Consider the following 19,191-nt stretch of genomic DNA (forward strand, 5'->3'; position numbering starts at 1 on the left):
TTAGGATGTGTGTTAGTATCCCATGAGGTCAAGGAAAGCCCTGGGGTGAACGGGGGAGATTAGGCCACTACTACTGACATGTGCCTCGTGTTTAGATCCAACAAGGGTAGATACAGCTTCCTACCCTCTTGTTCCTCTTGCCCCAGAGTTAAGACTTGCTCCATAGAACTCACGATGTAGCAAAAGATCCTGTGCCCTCCAAATTACGGGCTACTCTTACCTCTATTCTTAGCTGCAGTTCCTTAGATCTAGAATTTCTTTTAATTAAAAGACCTGGGGATTCCAATTCTTCTTATCCAGTTAGAAATGAAGCACAGCAAATAGCTGTAGTGGGAACAGTTACAGTGCGATTATGGAGTAACTGATTGATTATGGATACTCTCCTAAAACCAGGCTTATGTGGAGAGAGACAAGAGGCAGCTTACTTCTCCAAAGAATGGTGAAGTATGATATTGATGAGATATGTTTACTCCTAGATCTAAAAGCGTTTCAAATGATGATCTTACTTAGTCATCTCAACAACAATGAAAGATAGAAACCAACGATGAAGGGACAGAAACCATCCTGCTTGTTTGACGAATGGAGGAAATGAGGCAAAAAAAAAAAAAATTGGTCAGTGACTTGCCTAAGGATGTTTTTGGCTTTAAAAGTCTTAGTTCAGTAAGAGATGGAGAGCCTGGATTCTCCTAAACACACACTTAGGCCTCACCAGCTTCTCAGTTCTGTCCAGGGTCCTGCCTCTCCTTCCACTCTGCCACTCCACCATTTTGCTATGACAACTCACTCCCAAGTACCTTTAGTAATCCACAGTTTATGCGATGCCTGATGGTGCTTTGGGTGAGGAGCAGGGCCATCCGTAGCCTTTTCCAGATTCACAGCTTGTCAGATCATGAGGTGATCTTACAGAGTTTCCCATGTCAGGCATGAAATACTGAGGGCCAGGCAGGGACATGACTTGCCCAAGGTCACCAGATGAATTGCCAAGTGTAGCCCTGAAAGTGAACATTGTCAGTCCCTTGGTGGGTCCTTTGTGCTATAAATAAAGGCCTCGGCCATATGATTACTAAGGGGGTTTCAGACTAAGTTAGCAGCCACTCCCAGTCCTGCTGATACAGCATCTGTGTGTTGCATTCATTTTGTGCAGCCTCACTGAGCAGTGTCTAGAGATTACCCTGCCCCACTGAGCCAGCCAGAAATTCTGAGCAGGCTTGTCCAAAACCATGTGGACCGTGAGTCAGGCACACATGTGATTTCAGGGAGAACCAGTTAAAGGATACCTTACTGGGGGAAGAGATGCAGGGAGATATAGTCCACATATGATGGCTTTTGATGAAAAGAAAATATCTGTTTTCCAGATAGATGATCTTATTCTTGAGAGTAAAATCATAAGAAACCATTTTTAGCGAACAGTTAGTTGAAGCAGGACTATGTGAAGTAGATACATACACACCCAGGCAGAAAAGAATTTTTGGTGAACCAGCTACTTCCAGAAGTCCTATATAAAATACACGAGGAACAGAGTTTTAACAAACTCCCAGGATAGATATTCAGAGGTTCTCTCTCTGAAGAGAACCATGCCTTCTTCAAAGTTGTTATGCTAGGACTCTAGTCCTGTTTTCCAAGGGTGTTCTGTTGGCTTAATATACTGGAGAACATCATTAGAAAGCTGTGGCAGACGCTGTAGAATATCTTTAATGGTGAAGAATCATTCTGGAAGCAGCCACATGACTCAGTCCTCAAGGAGACCCTGTCCTAGGAAATGGCAGGCCAAGTAAGTACACAGCACATACGATGGCTGTAACATTGTACAGTCTTAGAGTGCAAGAGCAGGACCATTTGTGAAAGAGATTGCATGGTAATTGCGCAAACAGTTTTCAAATAGAGTCTCAAAGTCATTTTCATTTCAACCACTAGCAAGGAATATAAACAAACAAGTTCCCCTTGGTTAATTAAAATAAATAAGCAAATAACCTGATTTACATCCTTAAAAAGACTTAGTAATCTTTCTAATGAAAAACTGTAAGCAGATGTATTTGGTAAACAAAGACTGTCTTTTTTTTTTTAATTTCTATAGTTCAAGAATATTTAATTTTGATTTATTAATCTTTATTGGGATATAGTTGCTTTATAATGTTGTGTTAGTTTCTTCTGTGAAGCAAAGTGAACCAGCTCTATGTGTACATGTAACTCCTCTTTTTTGGATTCTTTCCCATTTAGGTCCCCAGAGAGCACTGAGTAGAGTTCCTTGTGTTATACAGAAAGTTCTCATTAGTTATCTGTTTTATACATGGTAGTGTATATATGTCCATCCCAATCTCCCAACTCATTCCACTTCCCCTTCCCCCCGTCCCTTGGTATTGATACTTATGTTCTCTATGTCAGTGTCTTTATTTCTACTTTGCGGATAAGTTCACCCGTGTCATTTTTCTAGTTTCCATGTATAAGCAATATTCTACAATATTTGTTTTTCTCTTTCTGACTTACTTCACTCCGTATGACAGTCTCTAGGTCCATCCACATCTCTGCAAATGGCACAGTTCTGTTCCTTTAGATGGCTAAGTAATACTCCATTGTATATAAGTACCACATCTTCTTCATCCAGTCCTCTGTTGATGCACATTTAGGTTCCTTCCATGAGCTGGCTTTTGGAAGTAGTGATGCACTGAGTATCAGGGTGCGTGTATATTTTTGATACATGTATGGTTTTCTCTGGGTATATGCCCAGGAGTGGGATTGCTGGATCGTATGGTAGTTCTATTTTTAGTAAAGGACCTCCATACTGTTCTTTATAGTGGCTGTATCAATTTACATTCCCACCAACAGTATAAGAGGGTTCCCTCTTCTGTACACCCTCTCCAGCATTTATTGTTTGTAGAATTTTTTGATGATGGTCATTCTGCTAGTGTGAGGTGATAACTTATAATTTTTATTTGCATTTCTCTAATTATTAGTGATATTGAGCATCTTTTCATGTGTTTATTGGCCAACTGTATGTCTTCTTTGGAGAAATGCCTACTGAAATCTTCCACTCATTTTTAGATTGGGTTGTTTGCTTTCTTGATATTGAGTTGCATGAGTTATTTGTAAATTTTGGAGATTAATCCCTTGTCAGTTGCTTCATTTGCAAATATTTGCTCCCATTCTGAGGGTTGTCTTCTCATTTTGTTTATGGTTTCCTTTGTTGTGCAAAAGCTTTTAAGTTTAATTAAGTCTCAATTGTTTATTTTTGTTTTTATTTTCATTACTCTAGGAGGTAGGTTAAAAAAGATCTTGCTGCAATTTGTGTCAAAGAGTATTCTGCCTATGTTTTTCTCTAAGAGTTTTATCATATCTGGTCTTACATTTAAGTCTTTGATCCATTTTGAGTTTATTTTTGTGTATGGTGTTAGAGAGTGTTTTCATTTCATTCTTTTACATATACCTGTTACATATAATTTTCCCAGCACCACTTACTGAAGAGACTGTCTTTTCTCTATTGTATATTTTTGTCTCTTTGTCATAGATTAGGTGACCATAGAGGTGTGGGTTTATCTCTGTGCTTTCTGTCCTGTTACATTGATCTATATTTCTATTTTTGTACCTGTACTATACTGCAAACCCTGTATTGCTGATGTGCTCATTTGTGGCCAATGCTTTGCTACCCCACAGACTGTAGCCCACCAGGTTCCTCTGTCCATGGAATTTTCCAGGCAAGAATACTGGAGTGGGTTGCCGTTTCCATCTCCAAACATTCTATTAGCTAGAAGAAAAAAAGGAAAGGAGGAAGGGAGGAAGGGAAGCAGGGAGGGAGGCAAAGGGCCTGAACTTGGTTAGGGAGAGAATAGCCACATGATGTATCAGTGCAGACCCTGTGAGTCCTTGGTCAGTCAGGGTTCAGGAACGAAGCTCCTTTGGGAAAAGTCAACTTGAATTCAGAGAAATGTGAGGGGAAGATCAAGATGTTACCTTAGATGCCTGTACCGTGAGCCTGTGTGGGGCTGACGGGAAGTGAGAAGTCTGGCTGTTCCATGCATGATGGGTCATCTGGGGTCTGACTGGCTGTGGTTCCAATGTCCCTGGGCCGGGGATGAGACCCTGACACCAAAGGGAGGGAGAAAGCACCGTTCCATTTAGTGGTTCCAGAGGGGGTCATGGATGCCTTAGACAGAGGAATGGACTTGGCACGATTTCAGAGCTATGTTCAAATTCCACTTCTGCTACTTTTTGCTCTCATAACTCTGGGTAAATCAGTTAACCAATTTGAGCTTCAGTTTACTCAACTGTGAACTGGTGAAAAATGATACTGTCCTACATTAATAACGTAAAGATTAAGAGGAATACTAAGTTAAAGCATCTACCTGGTACAATAAAGGGCCAAAGTAGATCCTAAAAAATAATATTTTTTTTTTTTATCATAATTGCCAAGAGTTCAGGGTAGGCTTTCAAAGGAGGAGATTCTTCCACTTTACCTGTGGCTTACAAAAGCTGTGGCTACCTTCAGCTACAAGGCTCAGCTCTCTCTACTGGATCCAGCTGGACTTTATCCCTTTTAGATATTCACCTGTAATTGTGATTAATTGCTCTAGACTTGGCCTGAGAGACACAGAGTCTCAGCCAAATTGGCTACACTGAGCTGAGGAGCCAAGCTTTTGACTCCAGTGCTCGGATGCTCTCTGAAGCAAGCACCTTCTGACTTTTCCATTCTCTGCTGCTGACTGAGCCTAGGGGTGTAAATCAGTTCCCTTGGATTTGCCAAGGAGATGCATTAGAAAACTTTAATACTAGTCTTGGAGCCAAATGAGCAGATCATCTGGTCAGTTTGAAGCAGAAATGAGGTACCGGATGAAAAGGCAGAGATGAGGGTGGGTTCTTCCCTAGTATCCAGCTTCACTTGTGATGTTCAGTGAGGGCAACCTCCTTTCCTGGCCTTTATAGACTTTGGGAATAGCTCATGGACGCTTCTGATGCAATGTGAATTTTGCATTTTGTTCAAAGAAAAGAACCAACAGCCCAGATCATGCTCCTGGAAAGCAACATGTCCTTAGCTCCTTTCTTTTCTGATGTTAGTTATGATTTCTTTTTTAAATTTATTTTATTTATTATTTATTTGACTGCACCAGGTCTTAGTTGGGGCATGCAGGATCTTTAGTTGTGTTGCTATACGCAAACTCTTAGTTGTGGCATTTGGAATCTACTTCCCTGACCAGGGATTGAACCTGGGTCCTGTGCCTTGGGAGCATGGAGTCTTAACCACTGGACCACCGGAGAAGTACCTAGTTATGCTTTCTTAAGTATGTAGTCTGCTGAACTTCAGATGGAAAAAAAAAAAAATAGACATCACTGCCTGCACAAAGTGGAAAGGAAAGAGAAAGCATTTTCCCAATGAGTAACTCATGGCAAGTATTAAAAAGGCTGATTTCTTACAATGAGGTCTGGTCACACATCCATTCCACTCCTAGTAAGAGATTTCTCTCTGAGCATCTTTAAAGAGGTAAGCTGGTTAATTCTCTTACTCCAGGTATATTCTGTTAGCATCAGAGTGGCTTGTTCACTACGTAGGGGCCTTGTCTTTTAAGATATGCACTTTCAAATTTTCTTTTTTATAGTTTTCAATCAACTAGATCTTAAATGGAAATTCCATATAAAATGCCAGTGAAAGTGTGGCATTCTGGCTAAAGTGGGATGGGGACCTGGATCTCCCCAACTCATCTTCTCTCACCCACTTTGCAATCCCTTGTTTAGAATCCAAAGCTCCTTGGGGCACAATCTGAAAACCACTGTTCTCTATCTGTCCTTTGCATGGTTCATTTTGAAATATCAGAGGCATCATAGAGGACCTGATAGACCTTCTATTAATAGACACTACAAAAGTAGTGGGGGGCATCATGAAGTATTGTGATGTAGTGGAAGGGAACGTGCGTTCACCAAACCAGGTTTCCATGCCTCCCCCCACCTGCAAATGGTGGAACCCCAGAAATGACTTAATCCTCCTGAGCTACTTTTTACCAAAATGGATAATAAATGAGGATATGGACATTCATGTCATTAGTTTATACCAAATTTACCTCTGTAAACTTCCCACCCAACTCCACACAAGATGCCCTTCATCCATGAAATCCAGTTTCTTTGGTCGGCAGAACAAGGCATTTAAAAAGAATTTTACTGGGAAGTTCAAAAAGGGCAGGAGGAGCTTCTATAGGTTCACCAGATTCATATTACACGAAATAAGACTTTTTGTCTCAGTGAGTTCCAGATTAGCGCATTCAGAGGCCTCTTCTGTTGTTAGGCTTGGTACTTGTAGCTCTAATCTGCAAGAAGGATTGAATACATGCTCACCCAGAAGTTGAAATATTATAACTGTGACTTGGACAGCAACCAAATATGCACACCATTCTAAGAGCATAGGTTCTATGTACAGGATCACACGTAGAATCTTTAAAAGCAATGTAAGAGCTCTTTTGGCTGCATGTCTAGGGGAATTTGTTACAGATCTCATCTATAAATATTAGAATCCCATTATTTAAAAAATAATAAAAGAAAAGTATAAGCCATCAAGACCAGACTTGCTTGGGGTTATATTCAGTTATTATTAGTCATCCTCGTTGCTCTTTGGAACAGAGCCTGAAATTAAGACTGGAGGTATCAGTGGTTTCAGGTTTAACCTTTAAAATTCCTAGAGGCTAAAGGGATTTAGCTGAGGGATTTAGCAAAAGGACACTCAGCCCAGCTAGGATGGCCACTTCAAGTGTGTAAGTTAGGCTGTGAAGAAGCTGGCTGCCTGGCCCCTGCACCGCCCACCCTGCATGCTTTGGCAGCTAGGATGGACGCTTTCCGAATTGTAAGGTTGTTTACCTTTGGTTTGGATGTGGATGTGACCACAGCCTCTCTGGGATGGTGACCCCGTGTAGCAGCTTGAGTGACCATCTGTCTAAATTCCTATTTGCACACCAGTAATAGAGACACAGTGCAGGACTATCTCTTTGCCCTCCTGTCTGTCCTTCTGATTAGGAATCCTTCCAGAGAGTGTAGACAGCCTCTTAGAAGTGTTTTGTGGGGGAGAATTCCTGGAAGAAAAGAGAGAGAGGAGACTAGATAAAGTCCATCACACCTCTTTTATCCCTGAGGTTAGAGAGACTGGGGTACTGAAACTGTGGGGCCAGAAGAAACGTGGAATTCATATTATACATGGTAAAATGAGACCTGAATAGGTGAAGCGACACCAAAACAGATCCCATAGTGAGTGGAGGCAGACCCGGGGCCAGGACGTGAGTTTTTACCCTCTGAGTCTAAACTTTCGTGCAGCAGTGTCCCAGCTATCATCCTGTGAGGAATAGCAACCCGGTGGTTCTGTTTTACCTTTCTTAATTCAGTGTCCACATTTCCTTTTGTGTTCCTGGAACTCTGTTGCAGGCTTACTCATGGTTGGTTCCAGAGCCTTTTGCTTGGTAGAAACCAAGCTTTCTTCCTTAGCTTTCTTTCCTTTACTCTGTCTTAAGCCCTGACTTACTTTGCTGCTCTTCCCTCCCACTTTTGAGTCTCCCAGCCCCGGGTATTAGATCATCTAAATCTTTCTTTGAGTTGCATACATATGGTTGGCTTTGTTGCTTCTGATTTGTCCGCTGGTTAAGTCACTCTTTCTGGGCCCCAGTTTCTAGTTGATTCCTAACAACTCCAATCGCACACATAATTGGGTGTTTGTGTTGCTTCCTGGAACGCAGCCTTACACACAGGCTATCCCCAACTGTTCCGTGGTTTGAGAAATTGGGGTGAGATGCAGTTCATGGTCCATCCTGTAGCCAAAGTAAGAAGCAAGTGAAAGCTTCACAACATGAAGAGGGGAAAAAACATCCGTTTCCTACAAAAATAGGAAAGGGAAAGGAGAATAGATTGAAAAGAGGACAGATGAGATAAAAAGCATACTTAATGAAAGGATGGTGTCTTTAAGGGAAATTTGAATTAGGGTCATTTGTTCTCCCAAAGCAGTCTTTGCCCTGTTCCTTTATCTGTGTACCTGCCTACCTCCGGATCTACCACCCACCCATCCATCCTGCCACCCGTCCATCTCACATGTTGTCATCTGCTTTTCTGGCCCACGTCAAGTGGATATTGGAGAAGAGCAAATGACCCAGAGCATCCCTAGCACAGCCAGGCTTCGTTGCGTCCAGCTGCGTGTCTACAAGGCTGAGATCCTTTCAGCCACATGTCGAGTGTGAACCCCCCGCCCGTGTTGTATCAGGAATTCCATTCCTAGACGCCTGTGTCCTGGGTCAGCCAGAGGCACTGGTGGAGACATACTAGGCCCCACCCTACCCAGATGTGGTGTGTCCTTTTGATGAGGGGAAGTGATGGGGCTGGAGGTCACAGAGCAAAGTGGAGCAGCCTCCTCCCCTCCTTTGAAGGAAGCTCTGGAAGCTGTAGACTTTAGCAGGTGAAAAGGAAGCTGTTTGAGAGGCAGTCTGAGGCCCATGGAGGTCCCAGGGTGATGCTGGCTGCAGCTGTGCTGGGGGTGACTTCTGATGCCGGACCGGAAGTAAAGGGATCCCATCCAGTGAACTGGGTGCGAGAGGAGTGCAAACGGAATGCCTGTGCAACGAAAGTTGTTTCTCTCACCCGAGGGGCCCACAGCTGTCTTCATCTTCCTCTAACCCCCCCTGCTCCCCAGCCTGCCCTTTGGGCTTAGAGAGACCCAGAAAAAAAACTGAGCTTGCGCCAAGAGAGAAAGTACAGCTCCTCCAAAATGGAAAGCAGGGTCATCGTCCCAATGTTCTGAATGTGGACTGTTGCAGAGAGCAGGGAGACGTGTCAGGAATGAGAACGGTCTGAGACAGGGCCCCAGGATCACTGCCCAGCTCCACCAGGGAGATGAAAGAATTTTCTCCTTCCTTTGCCTTTTAAATGTAATTCCGTCTGCCCTTCTCCCCTACACCCGCCCAGCTCTCTTGCTGGGAGCAGTGCAGACATTCAGCCATCCTGGGAAAAGGCAGGATCCTTTTCATTACTGCTAGCCTGATTGAAGTCCCCAGAGCTAGGGAGGATTGAATTTTCCTCCCTCTCTGCCTCCCCTGTCCTGAATCCCTCCCCACACAGCTAGGATGCTCCGAGTAGTGAACTGTTGTCCTGTGGGACGGGATGAGGACGGGATCTGGTTGTGGGGGACAGTTTGGATGGTCTGTATCAGTGCTTTTGAGGACACTCCTTATGGAAGAACATTCTCATCTCTTCTTGGCCATGCCTCCGCCTCTCCTGAGTGCTGAGCCCATCTTCCCTACCTTCAGGACAGAGGCCAGCAACCAGGCATGCCTGGGTGTGAGGCTTGGACCGGACCAAGACAGTCACTTGTGGATATTTCTGCAGAGGGCCAGGGGTCATGGACCCACACAGGCTTGTTGTTAGCTTAGCAGTGGGCTTGAAGAAGCCACTTCTCAACTTTGTGCAAAACAAGGACTTAGTCTAGAGGTTTCAAATTTGTTTTAGTGGCAGAACATTTGTTCTCAAATGAAACTATTTACATGAAAAAGAAAAGCTGAACTGTGCTGGTTGAAAGGAGGGAGAGATGGACAGAGTGGGGATCTTCTGTCTATACCACCTCTGCTCCTCTAGTTGCCCAGCAGAGGTGGCTCCTGAGCTGCCTGGAGACACAGTGATTTCCTCATCCATCCAGGGAACTTTGGCTGTCTCTTTCAAGTTCTGACAAGACTGGAAGTCTTTTTTGTAAGACTAGAAGTCTTTTTTGGGGGTCCAGATCTAGGTGGTCTTCAATTCTGAAATATTGAACTTCCCGTTGTGTATTTCTAATCTGCACCTGAGCTCCACACTTCAGTGCCTGAGGACCAGTTCTTTCTCGTTTCCTGGGTGCAGAATGTGGAATCACCTATGAAACAATCAGCTATAGAAAGGGGTGTGTTTAAGGAGTGTGGTTTATATTTTGCCCATACTGTTCTTTCTTCAATTTAACCTTGACTCGTGCATGGAAGCATAAGCTGATATTCTCTAGTAAAATCTATCATGGATATAGAAGGATTTGTTCCCATGTTGGAGCTGATTAATTCATCTGGATATTTGAATGCTTACTTCATGCAGGAAGTGCTCTAGGTGCTGTGCATTCTAGGTGTCATTTCCTCTTGTCAACTTGAAGGATGTCATAGGCTGTCTCTCAGACATCTCAGCAATTTAGTCATTCTAGTCCTCACCTCTAGTTTGACAGTATTCCCCACTATTTGACCAACAGGCATTCGATGACTAATTGTACGTCAAGACTTTTCTTGAGAAATGCAATAGTTATGTGAGATATAAACCATTGTCTTGTTGTGCATGGGCTTGTTTAGGCTAAAAAAAGGAAAATTTAAACACACACACACACACACACACACAACAGCACAAGATAAAACTTTAAATAATTAAGACCTAAATTGTAGGAATTCCCTGGCGGTCCAGTGGTTAGGACTCTGTGCTTCCACCACAGAGGGCACAGGTTTGATACCTGGTCAAAGAACTAAGATTCTACATGCTATGCGGCACAGCCAAGAAAGAAAAAAGAACTAAATTTTATGCATCTTTTGCTTTTCTAAGAGAAGGGAAAAGGATATAAGTTTTCCAGCGAGGGTGGGATAGATCCTAATTTTGTTGAGCTTGGGACATTAGGAATAATAACCCAAAATGCCATATCTCTATTTCCATTCAACCTGGATATGATCATTACTCAATCCCAAGCCTCTGATTTGCCAAAATAGTGTGAATGCTAAGATGCTCTGAACATCCCTGTGGTTTATTTCTGTTGCAGCATCTCAGGACTAGGAAGAACTGGATGTTTGGCTTTCACTTCTGTTGTCTCGTAAACCTTGTAAAAAGGCAGTAGAAGAGTTCCTGCCGTACCTGTGTGACCTAAAAAAGGCTATTTAACCTCCCAAAGTCTCAATTTTCCCATCCATAAAGTGGAGATACTTTCTATCTCATGAAGGAGTTTTAAGATTAAAAAAAATTCTGTAAAAAAAAAAAAATTCTATAAAGTAGCAACCACGATACTGATTCCCTCCCTTCTTCCTTAAAGCACGCCATGGCTGGCAGGGGATAATGCAGAGTGAGCTGCCTGCTGGGGTTGGTAAACCCCTTTCCCATGTCTTCTTCCCACTGCCCACCTGAAGGGGCTCCCTGCATTTCCACCTTGCCCTTTTCAAGGCTCAGTTCAAACTCTTATTTTAGTAACCCCACCCTGACCTTTCTTGCCCTACGTTGTTCACAGTTTGACACTAACACTCTACTCAAACTGACACATGCGTGTCTTACCCTTGGACCAAATTGTATGTTCCTTGCAGGCAGAGATGTCTTATAATTATGTTCCGGCCCCAGTGTCTCATCACGTGCCCTTGTGGCTTGTTGGTGGCTGTGTTTGCAGTCAGAGGGGCTGAGCTGCCTCTCTCTCAGGATAGTGCCACCTTTCCAGGCAAATTCCACGTCCCCTGGGGTTGGGGGGTGCAGCGGGAAGCTACCTGCAGGCCTAGGTGTAGGGAGAGAGGTACAGCTTTTGCAATCTCCATCTCCTTCCTATTCTATCCCAGAATTTACACCACTTTGTGCATCATTTTAGGCAAAGTCATTGCCTAAAGAGCAATGAGCTCAGTTGAACTTTTCTGAGCTAAAGAGCTTTTCTAAGGCTGGAGGCACTGCAGCCCAGCATGACTTCCTCTCTTTCCTGAACCAAACAAAATATTGTTACAGCAAACATGAAATCTCTCTTATTTTTCACAAACGCTCTCCAGGCCTAACAAAGCTAGCAAGCAGTCACACTCCTTGAATCAAAATAAGCATCTGCCTCTTCTCTCTTTATCCCGCTTTCCCAGCATTTTTGAGCAACAATTAAGAATGTGAGTATTTTATTAATTCATCTTAGGACTCCACTGAGTGTTTTCTGGATAGCATGCGAACGTATTAAAACCTTAACTTTACCCTTTAATATGGATTGAACACACAGATACAGAATGTACATAGCCTACTTATCTATCAACATTGTTCATGATAGTTGGACTGATAAACTCTGAATATTTCAAAAGTATAGAAAATGAAAGGCAACATACAGTAAAGGGAAACTGAGTTACGTGCAGCTGGGGAGAGGATAGGGCCATTTTCACTGGTCTGATTTTTAAAAAAGAGGAGGAAGAAGCAACAGCTCTCTTGGAGGAGATGGGCCTTTAACTGTCTCTTTTACTTGTGATATCACAGGATAATTTGATAGTAGGAAGGAAGTCAGGGACCCTCTCCCTAAAGAAGTGTGTGAACTCACATGCAATTTGTATTTACAATCTCAGAGACTCTGTGGATCCGTTGGAATCCATTCATAGTTCATGCTGCCTAACTTAAGACTGAAGGATTGATCGCACCTGGAAAGAAGATAGAAGGCAGCAGAGACAGTCAGAAATAGAGTAGACAGAAGCTGAAAAGGCCATTGCTTCCAGGCTACTAGCCCAGAAGCACTGCATTTGCCTTTTGTGGTTCTGCTAGTTAGCCATGGCTCTGGGCTCGGTCTGATCCATTGCTGATCAGTTGTCCTGGGGACGCTGTATGCAAACTGTTGAGAGGTATCACTAAGGAAGACTTCTTTGTTCTTTTCCAGCTCCTCACAGCCAGTGACCTTGCAGCCAGCGACCTCAAAGGATTTCAGCCACAAGTAAGTTCCACTGATCCTTTTATGAATTTTGGTTGTGAGAAAACAAAGTTGGCACCAGGGCACAAACCCCCACCTTGGATTTCCAGTGTCTCTGACTCAGGGAACCAGCCTTGACAGTGACGTGGTAGTTTGTCATCTCCCACTGGCTCCTCTCAACTCATCACAAACAAAACCACCTCTTTCTGCTTCCTTAATATTTTATAGTGTGAAAGAGAGTAGACCAAGCTGCTTGGAATGTGTGGTGGTGGGTGATTCAGCATAGGAAAGGGTTAAACCAAGAATGTAGAAGGTGGGATTTCTCCTGCATTTCTCCTCTTTGGTACTGGGTACTCCCATTTGTGAAATCTTTGTGAGAGAATGCCTTGTAGCCACAGTCTGGGGGCCAGGTAATCTCAGACTCCGCAGAGGCAGATGGTTGAGTTTTGCTGATCTTGGGTAGAAAATGGGCCATTATTATCTCTGGCCAGAATGCTTTTTGGAGGTCACTATGAGCAAGCGACAAGAGGCACAGGCAAAGTCTCTCTTGGGACCTTCCTGGCAGCCTTGAAGATGGAAAATCACCTTGCCTGTCTTTGAAAGGAAGCTTACTGTCTCCACACAAATGCATAACCCACCCCCCACCCCCGCCACACACACACAAATGCATACCAGACACACACAGTCCTTGTGTTCCGCATGGATCCCAGTGTAGATAGAATGTGTGTGCAAAGACAGATAAATCCAAGAGCAAGAAATGAGATATCTCACCCCTGCCTCTGTTCCCCTTTGAGTGGGAAACTTCCTGTCACAACTCAGTGCTGCCCAAGACCCCACCTGCCGCACCTCTGCAGGGACTCCCAAAGGCAAAGCAGGTACTTTCTAATACAAGAATTCCATAAACTTGAGGATGTTTTCTTCTTTAAACACGTTTTATAGCCAAGAGCTCACTGTACCCTTACTACACTTCCCCCATGTGGAGCGTATCCTGTGGGTCCCATTTTACTGCTGGAGGAAACTGAGACCCCAAGACCTGGAGAGAAGAGGCCTCAGACCACTGAGAGCACTGGGGACCAGATCGGAAGTAGAGTAAGAGGCTTGAGGGAAACAGTGAACAAATTCCAGGGCCCTGCTGCTGAGAGTCAAAGATAAATCCATGTACAGTTTGGGGTGTTTTGATCACAGCTTGTTAATCCTTCTGTCAGGACGCAGTGAGGTTTTAAAAATAGTCAGGAAGCCTTTTGACAATATTGAAAAATGATAATTTATTCAAGTAGTTATTCACATAATGCACAGAAGCTTTCAGGTGAGCTCAGAGAATGTAAAACAAAAATAAAAGAAAATCGATTCATGTCCCACCCACCTCCACACCTATACTCACACACAGTGGCAGCCTGGCCAAAGATTTGTTTTTATTTGGAATTTATAGAGGCTTTGTACTGTGTTGCTTTGTGGCTTGAAAAGGATACATAGTGGAGACTGACTTTATGGAAGGTGTGGGTGTGTATGGGTGTGTGTGTGTATGGGTGTGTGTGTGGTTTTGGCATTATTTCTGAGTTGATGATATTCTCTGTTTGTTGAGCCCACAGTTCTAAAGATATTTGATTTAAAATGAACTACTGTTAGATATATTGGGGGTCTGCCCATAACACTTGAGGCCATGATCCTGGAAACGCAGCTCCCCTGCTCCCTGCCGGTTGCACTGCGGTGACTTGTGCAGATGGCTCACTCCCTTGGTTCCATCTGACCTTTCCACATTATTCCATTTGTGTGTCATTCCCCCGCGGCTGGAATATAAATGTGTATTTTTCACTCCTCAGGATGCATGTTCCTGAGGCCAGGAGGCCCTGGGAATCTTGTGGCCAGAGTGTAGTGCTCAGATCAAAGTCAGTTCTTCAGTGTTGTTCCTAAATCAAAAAGGCCCGGATGTGTCTCGCGTCAACACCACCCTCTTGGGTGCTTTTCCAGAGAGAAACAGGACATTGCCCACATGTTCGGGGCTGTGCACCAGTTCATTGACTTCTGTTATTGTTTTCCCTTCTCTCTGGGTTTCAGGTGAAACTGATCCCCAGGGATCCTGATGTCCAGTCATTCATGGGTGTGTTCCTTCCCAGGAACTGTCACTGACTTTCAGGAGGCAATTCACTGAGGACCCCTGCCTGGGCTCATTGTCAGTGGGCCTGTTGGCGTTCACGTGGTCCACATTCACCACTTGCATGGAAAAGTTTTTGTCTTTTTTTTCCTTCCTTGAAGCATTTCCTGCTGCAGCCTCTTAGGGAAAATAGTCATGATTTTCTCTCTCATCCTTGCTGCCCCTCCAGTTTGAAGGTGTGGAGAGCAATGAGTGTACGAGTCTGACCTCTCCTGTCTCCTGTCTCTCTCCTTCTTTTCTTCATCCAGATAAAGAAGAGGAGGGTCAGGAAGTCACTGTCAGCCTTTCTCCCTGTGATTATTGGCTTGTAAAGGCACCATGTTCATTCCTGGAAATAAACACATTACTTTGAAGGTAGAGCCTGATGCTGAGATTTTACAGCCTGTGCACTAGGGCTGAGAGTTCTTCCTGGGTCGGTGAGCTTGGCTTCTGTGCTGGGTGAGCAGGAAGAACTGCCTTACCGGAGGTTACTAGTCTCAGTAGGTTGAAAAAAACACAGATGGAAAGCCTCCTGAAATTCACACCTATGTCACCCAGACTCTTCTCTTAATATTTGGTCCCCTGCAAACACATCTTTCATTTTCCAACACCTTGTTCTTCCTGCCTTTGAAGGAATGAACATATTTGAGCCCCCTCTTCTTATCCTTGGATGACTAGAAATGAGGACCCTCATCTACCTTTCCCAGACCATCTCTCTCCATTCTTGAAAGGATTAAAAGCAGTAGAAGCTTAGTAGAAGCCCCACAGTCATATGACTTCTTCATTTTATTTTTACTCTTTTTTTCCTCTGAGTTAAGAGCTGTAAGTTTGTTCACTGTAAAAACTCCAGAATATGTGAAGGTGGTAAAAAAAGTACAGTCTTCTAATTATAAAATAAATAAGTCCTGGGGATGTAATGTACTCCACGGTGACTATAGTTATATTTGAAAGTTATTAAAAGAGTGAGTCTTGAAAGCTCTCATCACAAGAAAAAATTTGTAATTCTGTGTGGTGATGGATGCTAACTGTAAAAAGTAACTAAAAAGAAGAAATTTGGAAAATATTTCGAAAATTTTGAAAATCTCTTTCCACCCCAGAAATACTTTTAATGACATTCTGGGGTATAGTCTTACCATAATTATTGTGCAAAAACGTACACATCTATGGGATTTTTTAAAAAAATTGACACTCATATTTTATATGCCTTTTAACCTTTTTTGTTTGTTTGCCTGCTTTTCATGTCACTGGAAAATCTTCTAGCAGCTAGCTATTTTTGTCTTCTTGCTAGTACCATCATTTATTCACCACGCCCCTCTTGCTAGACATTCCATTCCTTTTGCAGGCTGAGCTCTCCAGGAGCAATCCAAGGCAAATGCGAGATCCTCTGCTCTCATCTAGGATACAAATAGCAGCCACAGCTTCTTTGCAGTTAGTTCTTTGCCTCTCCTACAGGCATCTGACGGTTGTTTAAATTTTGTAGTAAAGTGTCTGTGTATATGCCCATGGGCATTTAAGCACATGCTTACAAGGGCCCTGGTGGGGGTGTTAGGAAGAAACAACCATAGCCTGGGGCCCAAGCTCAGATGCAAGTGTCATCTGTCCATCTGCCGTGCTGGAAAGCAACCTTGAGAAGATCCATACCCCAAAAGAGAGCACCGACTAAAGGACTTGGTTCTCACCTGCTTCATAAACGCCCTACTGTCTCAGAGGAGAGAGGAGGCTTCTTATAGGAAAAATTGGATTTTACTTCAAGTATGCCTCAATGACAGGATTTTGGGAGGCAAGTGTAATAGCTGTTATATAAGGGTAGCTATTTTAAAGAAATTTTTTAAATGGCTATTGCTGTTATGGCCAAGAGGACATTTGCAGTGAAAGGTAAGAAGAGTCACTCCGAACACATGGGAAAACATTTTTCAGTTCAGAGAAAACAGGACTTTCAGTCACTGAGCTGCCATTTCATTCAAAGGTGCCCATGGAGAGCTATGTGCTGCACAGACTCTCCCCCAGAATTTGGCAGTTCTGGAATATTCTACCACTATTAGCTTTGTGAACCTGGGGAAGTTGCCTAATAGCTTTAATCCTCATTTTCCTTATTGAGCAAAAAAGCTGTGCTGCTTATCCCACAGATTGTTGTGAGGATCAAATGAGACAATATTGTGAAAGTAACCTAGCATGGTGGCTGCCACATATAGCAAATTCAACTTTTCCTTTCGTTAGAGAAGTGTGTGCTTAGTCGCTCAGTTGTGTCCAACTCTTTACAACCACATGAACTGTAGCCCACCAGGTTCCTCTGTCCGTGGGGATTCTCCAGGCAAAAATACTGGAATGGGTTGCCATGCCCTCCCCCAGGCAGAGAAGTTTCAGTTCAGTTCAGTCGCTCAGTCATGTCTGACTCTTTGCAACCCCATGGACTGCAGCACGCCAGGCTTCCCTGTCCATCACCAACTCCCAGAACCTACTCAAACTCATGTCTATCATGTCGGTGACGCCATCCAACCATCTCATCCTCTGTCGTCCCCTTCTCCTTAGGTTAAATTATTTAAGAATTCAGGTGAAGGAGAAATTGTATCTATGTGAGCAAGCAAAAACGTCTTCTAGGTACGTGGGCCGAGATAGGTGAGAAGGAAGTGAGGCAGTGAACTTACTCCAGGGCAGGGGAAGCCTGGATGAAGACCAAACCAAGGGTGGAGATTCTTGGGTGTGTTATGGAGACAGAGTGCTTTAACTGCTCTGGTTTAGACGGAATATGGTGAGGATATAGCTGCAAATTAGGTTGGGACCAAATTGCACAAGGTCTCCAAAGTCCAGAAAAATAGGCACACTAGTTTAATAATCCTCCATTTATTATCTAATGTTTATTATCTATTATTCAACTTTAATAATATGTTGTTACAAAAGCCTTGATTTGGAGCATGGGCTGATTTCTGTGGTGTAAATATCCCCCCAGTGAACAATTTTAAGCTGTCAATGGTTTAATAACCTGTTTGCAAAGTCTTTGACAGTCAGTTTTCCCGAGTTGATGTGATCAGTTCCCCACACACCCCTGGGCCAGCTTCTGTAATCATTACCATTTGCCAATCTTATTTCAGCTATACTCCCAGATAGATATGTATTTTTAATTTTAAATCTGGGGAAACCATTTTTTAAAAATCCCAGTCATCAGGTTATTTTACTCATAAATAATTCAATAAGCTTTTCTAACAAATAAGGCCTTTAAAATATATTATCACAATGCCATGATGTTATTGTTTTATGTTATTACCTATAAAATATTATTTTTAATATAATATAAAAGTATTATGATATTCTTACCTATAAAAGTAACAATAATTCCATAGTATTTTCTAACGCCCAGTGCATGTTCAGCTTTCTCTGATTATCTTAACATGGATTTTACAGTTGATTTGTTTGAATCAGAATCCAGATTTTAGATTTTGACATCTGTCTGAGGACAGTGGAGCCACTGAAGGCTTGAGTATGGGGAAGAACCACAACTGTGATGCAAGAAGGTTGTACCATCGTTAGTAGATGTGATGAAATGAAGACGGGATTGAGCCAGTAATAAGCCTGGGCCGTTGGTCCATATGAGACGTAGTAGCGAATGAAGCTGGGCTGGGGTCAGTGGGACATGTTCCTGAGGGAAGAAATGCCAGATAAAGTATAGGGGCAGAATCAATGGACCTGGTAGCTACTTGGCTGACTGGACAAATAAGGGGACTGTAAACCCAAAGGTTTACAGAGTAAACTCTAGGCGTTGGTGATGGACAGGGAGGCCTGGCGTGCTGCAATTCATGGGGTCGCAAAGAGTCAAACTCCACTGAGCAGCTGAACTGAACTGAAACCCAAAGGAGGTACAGGTTAAGAAGTTTCAGTGTTCACTCCTGGATTAAGTGTGATTATCTCCCAATGTTCAAAGGAGGAGGACTTTGTCATCCCTAAACAAACCCTTACTCCATTTTCCTCAGGCCCCACAATCAGTTCTACTTACAGACATCAGGGGATATAACCATCTGCAAAATATCTTGGGCTCTATGAGTCCTAACCCAGAATTTTTCAATGCAAGGACTCCAAACATTTTGTGAGGAGAAGCTAGTTTTTAGGAAGGTGTGACCATGGAGTTTCTGAACAGAAAGGAATTCTAGCTGTTCACATGTCCCACCAGAAAAGGCATGGTGATGCGGAGAAGGGCCCTGACAGTAACCTATGACTCAGTGATGGCCTGTGTTTCTGATTATTTCAAGTGGCTGCTCCTCCACTGAAAAGCAGCAGAGCAGGTTAGAGAGTCAGAGGCTTCTGATGGCTCCTTTCTTTTGAATGTGAAATCCCTGAGTTCCCAGGTTGCTTGTTCTTCAAGGGTGGATAGTGTCCTTCAGAACAGAATCACCATTGTCAGACTCTGCTCCCATGGACACCGGCTGCCTACAGGCTGAGAGTCAACAGTCGT

General features: G+C 43.3%; 1 protein-coding gene across 4 annotated transcripts in view; it reads left to right on the plus strand.

Annotated features, from left to right (window-relative positions):
* The window catches only part of SETBP1 (SET binding protein 1), a 408,271-nt gene that overhangs the window by 193,837 nt on the left and 195,243 nt on the right, over nucleotides 1–19,191 (plus strand). For all 4 annotated transcript variants that reach the window (XM_061400044.1, XM_061400047.1, XM_061400048.1 and 1 more), the window contains exon 3: nucleotides 12,587–12,640. In XM_061400044.1, the coding sequence (XP_061256028.1) occupies nucleotides 12,587–12,640 (54 nt within the window). The remainder of the gene's footprint in view (nucleotides 1–12,586; nucleotides 12,641–19,191) is intronic.

This window comes from Bos javanicus, chromosome 24 (assembly GCF_032452875.1).
Source record: "Bos javanicus breed banteng chromosome 24, ARS-OSU_banteng_1.0, whole genome shotgun sequence".
Taxonomy (NCBI): Eukaryota; Metazoa; Chordata; class Mammalia; order Artiodactyla; family Bovidae; genus Bos; species Bos javanicus.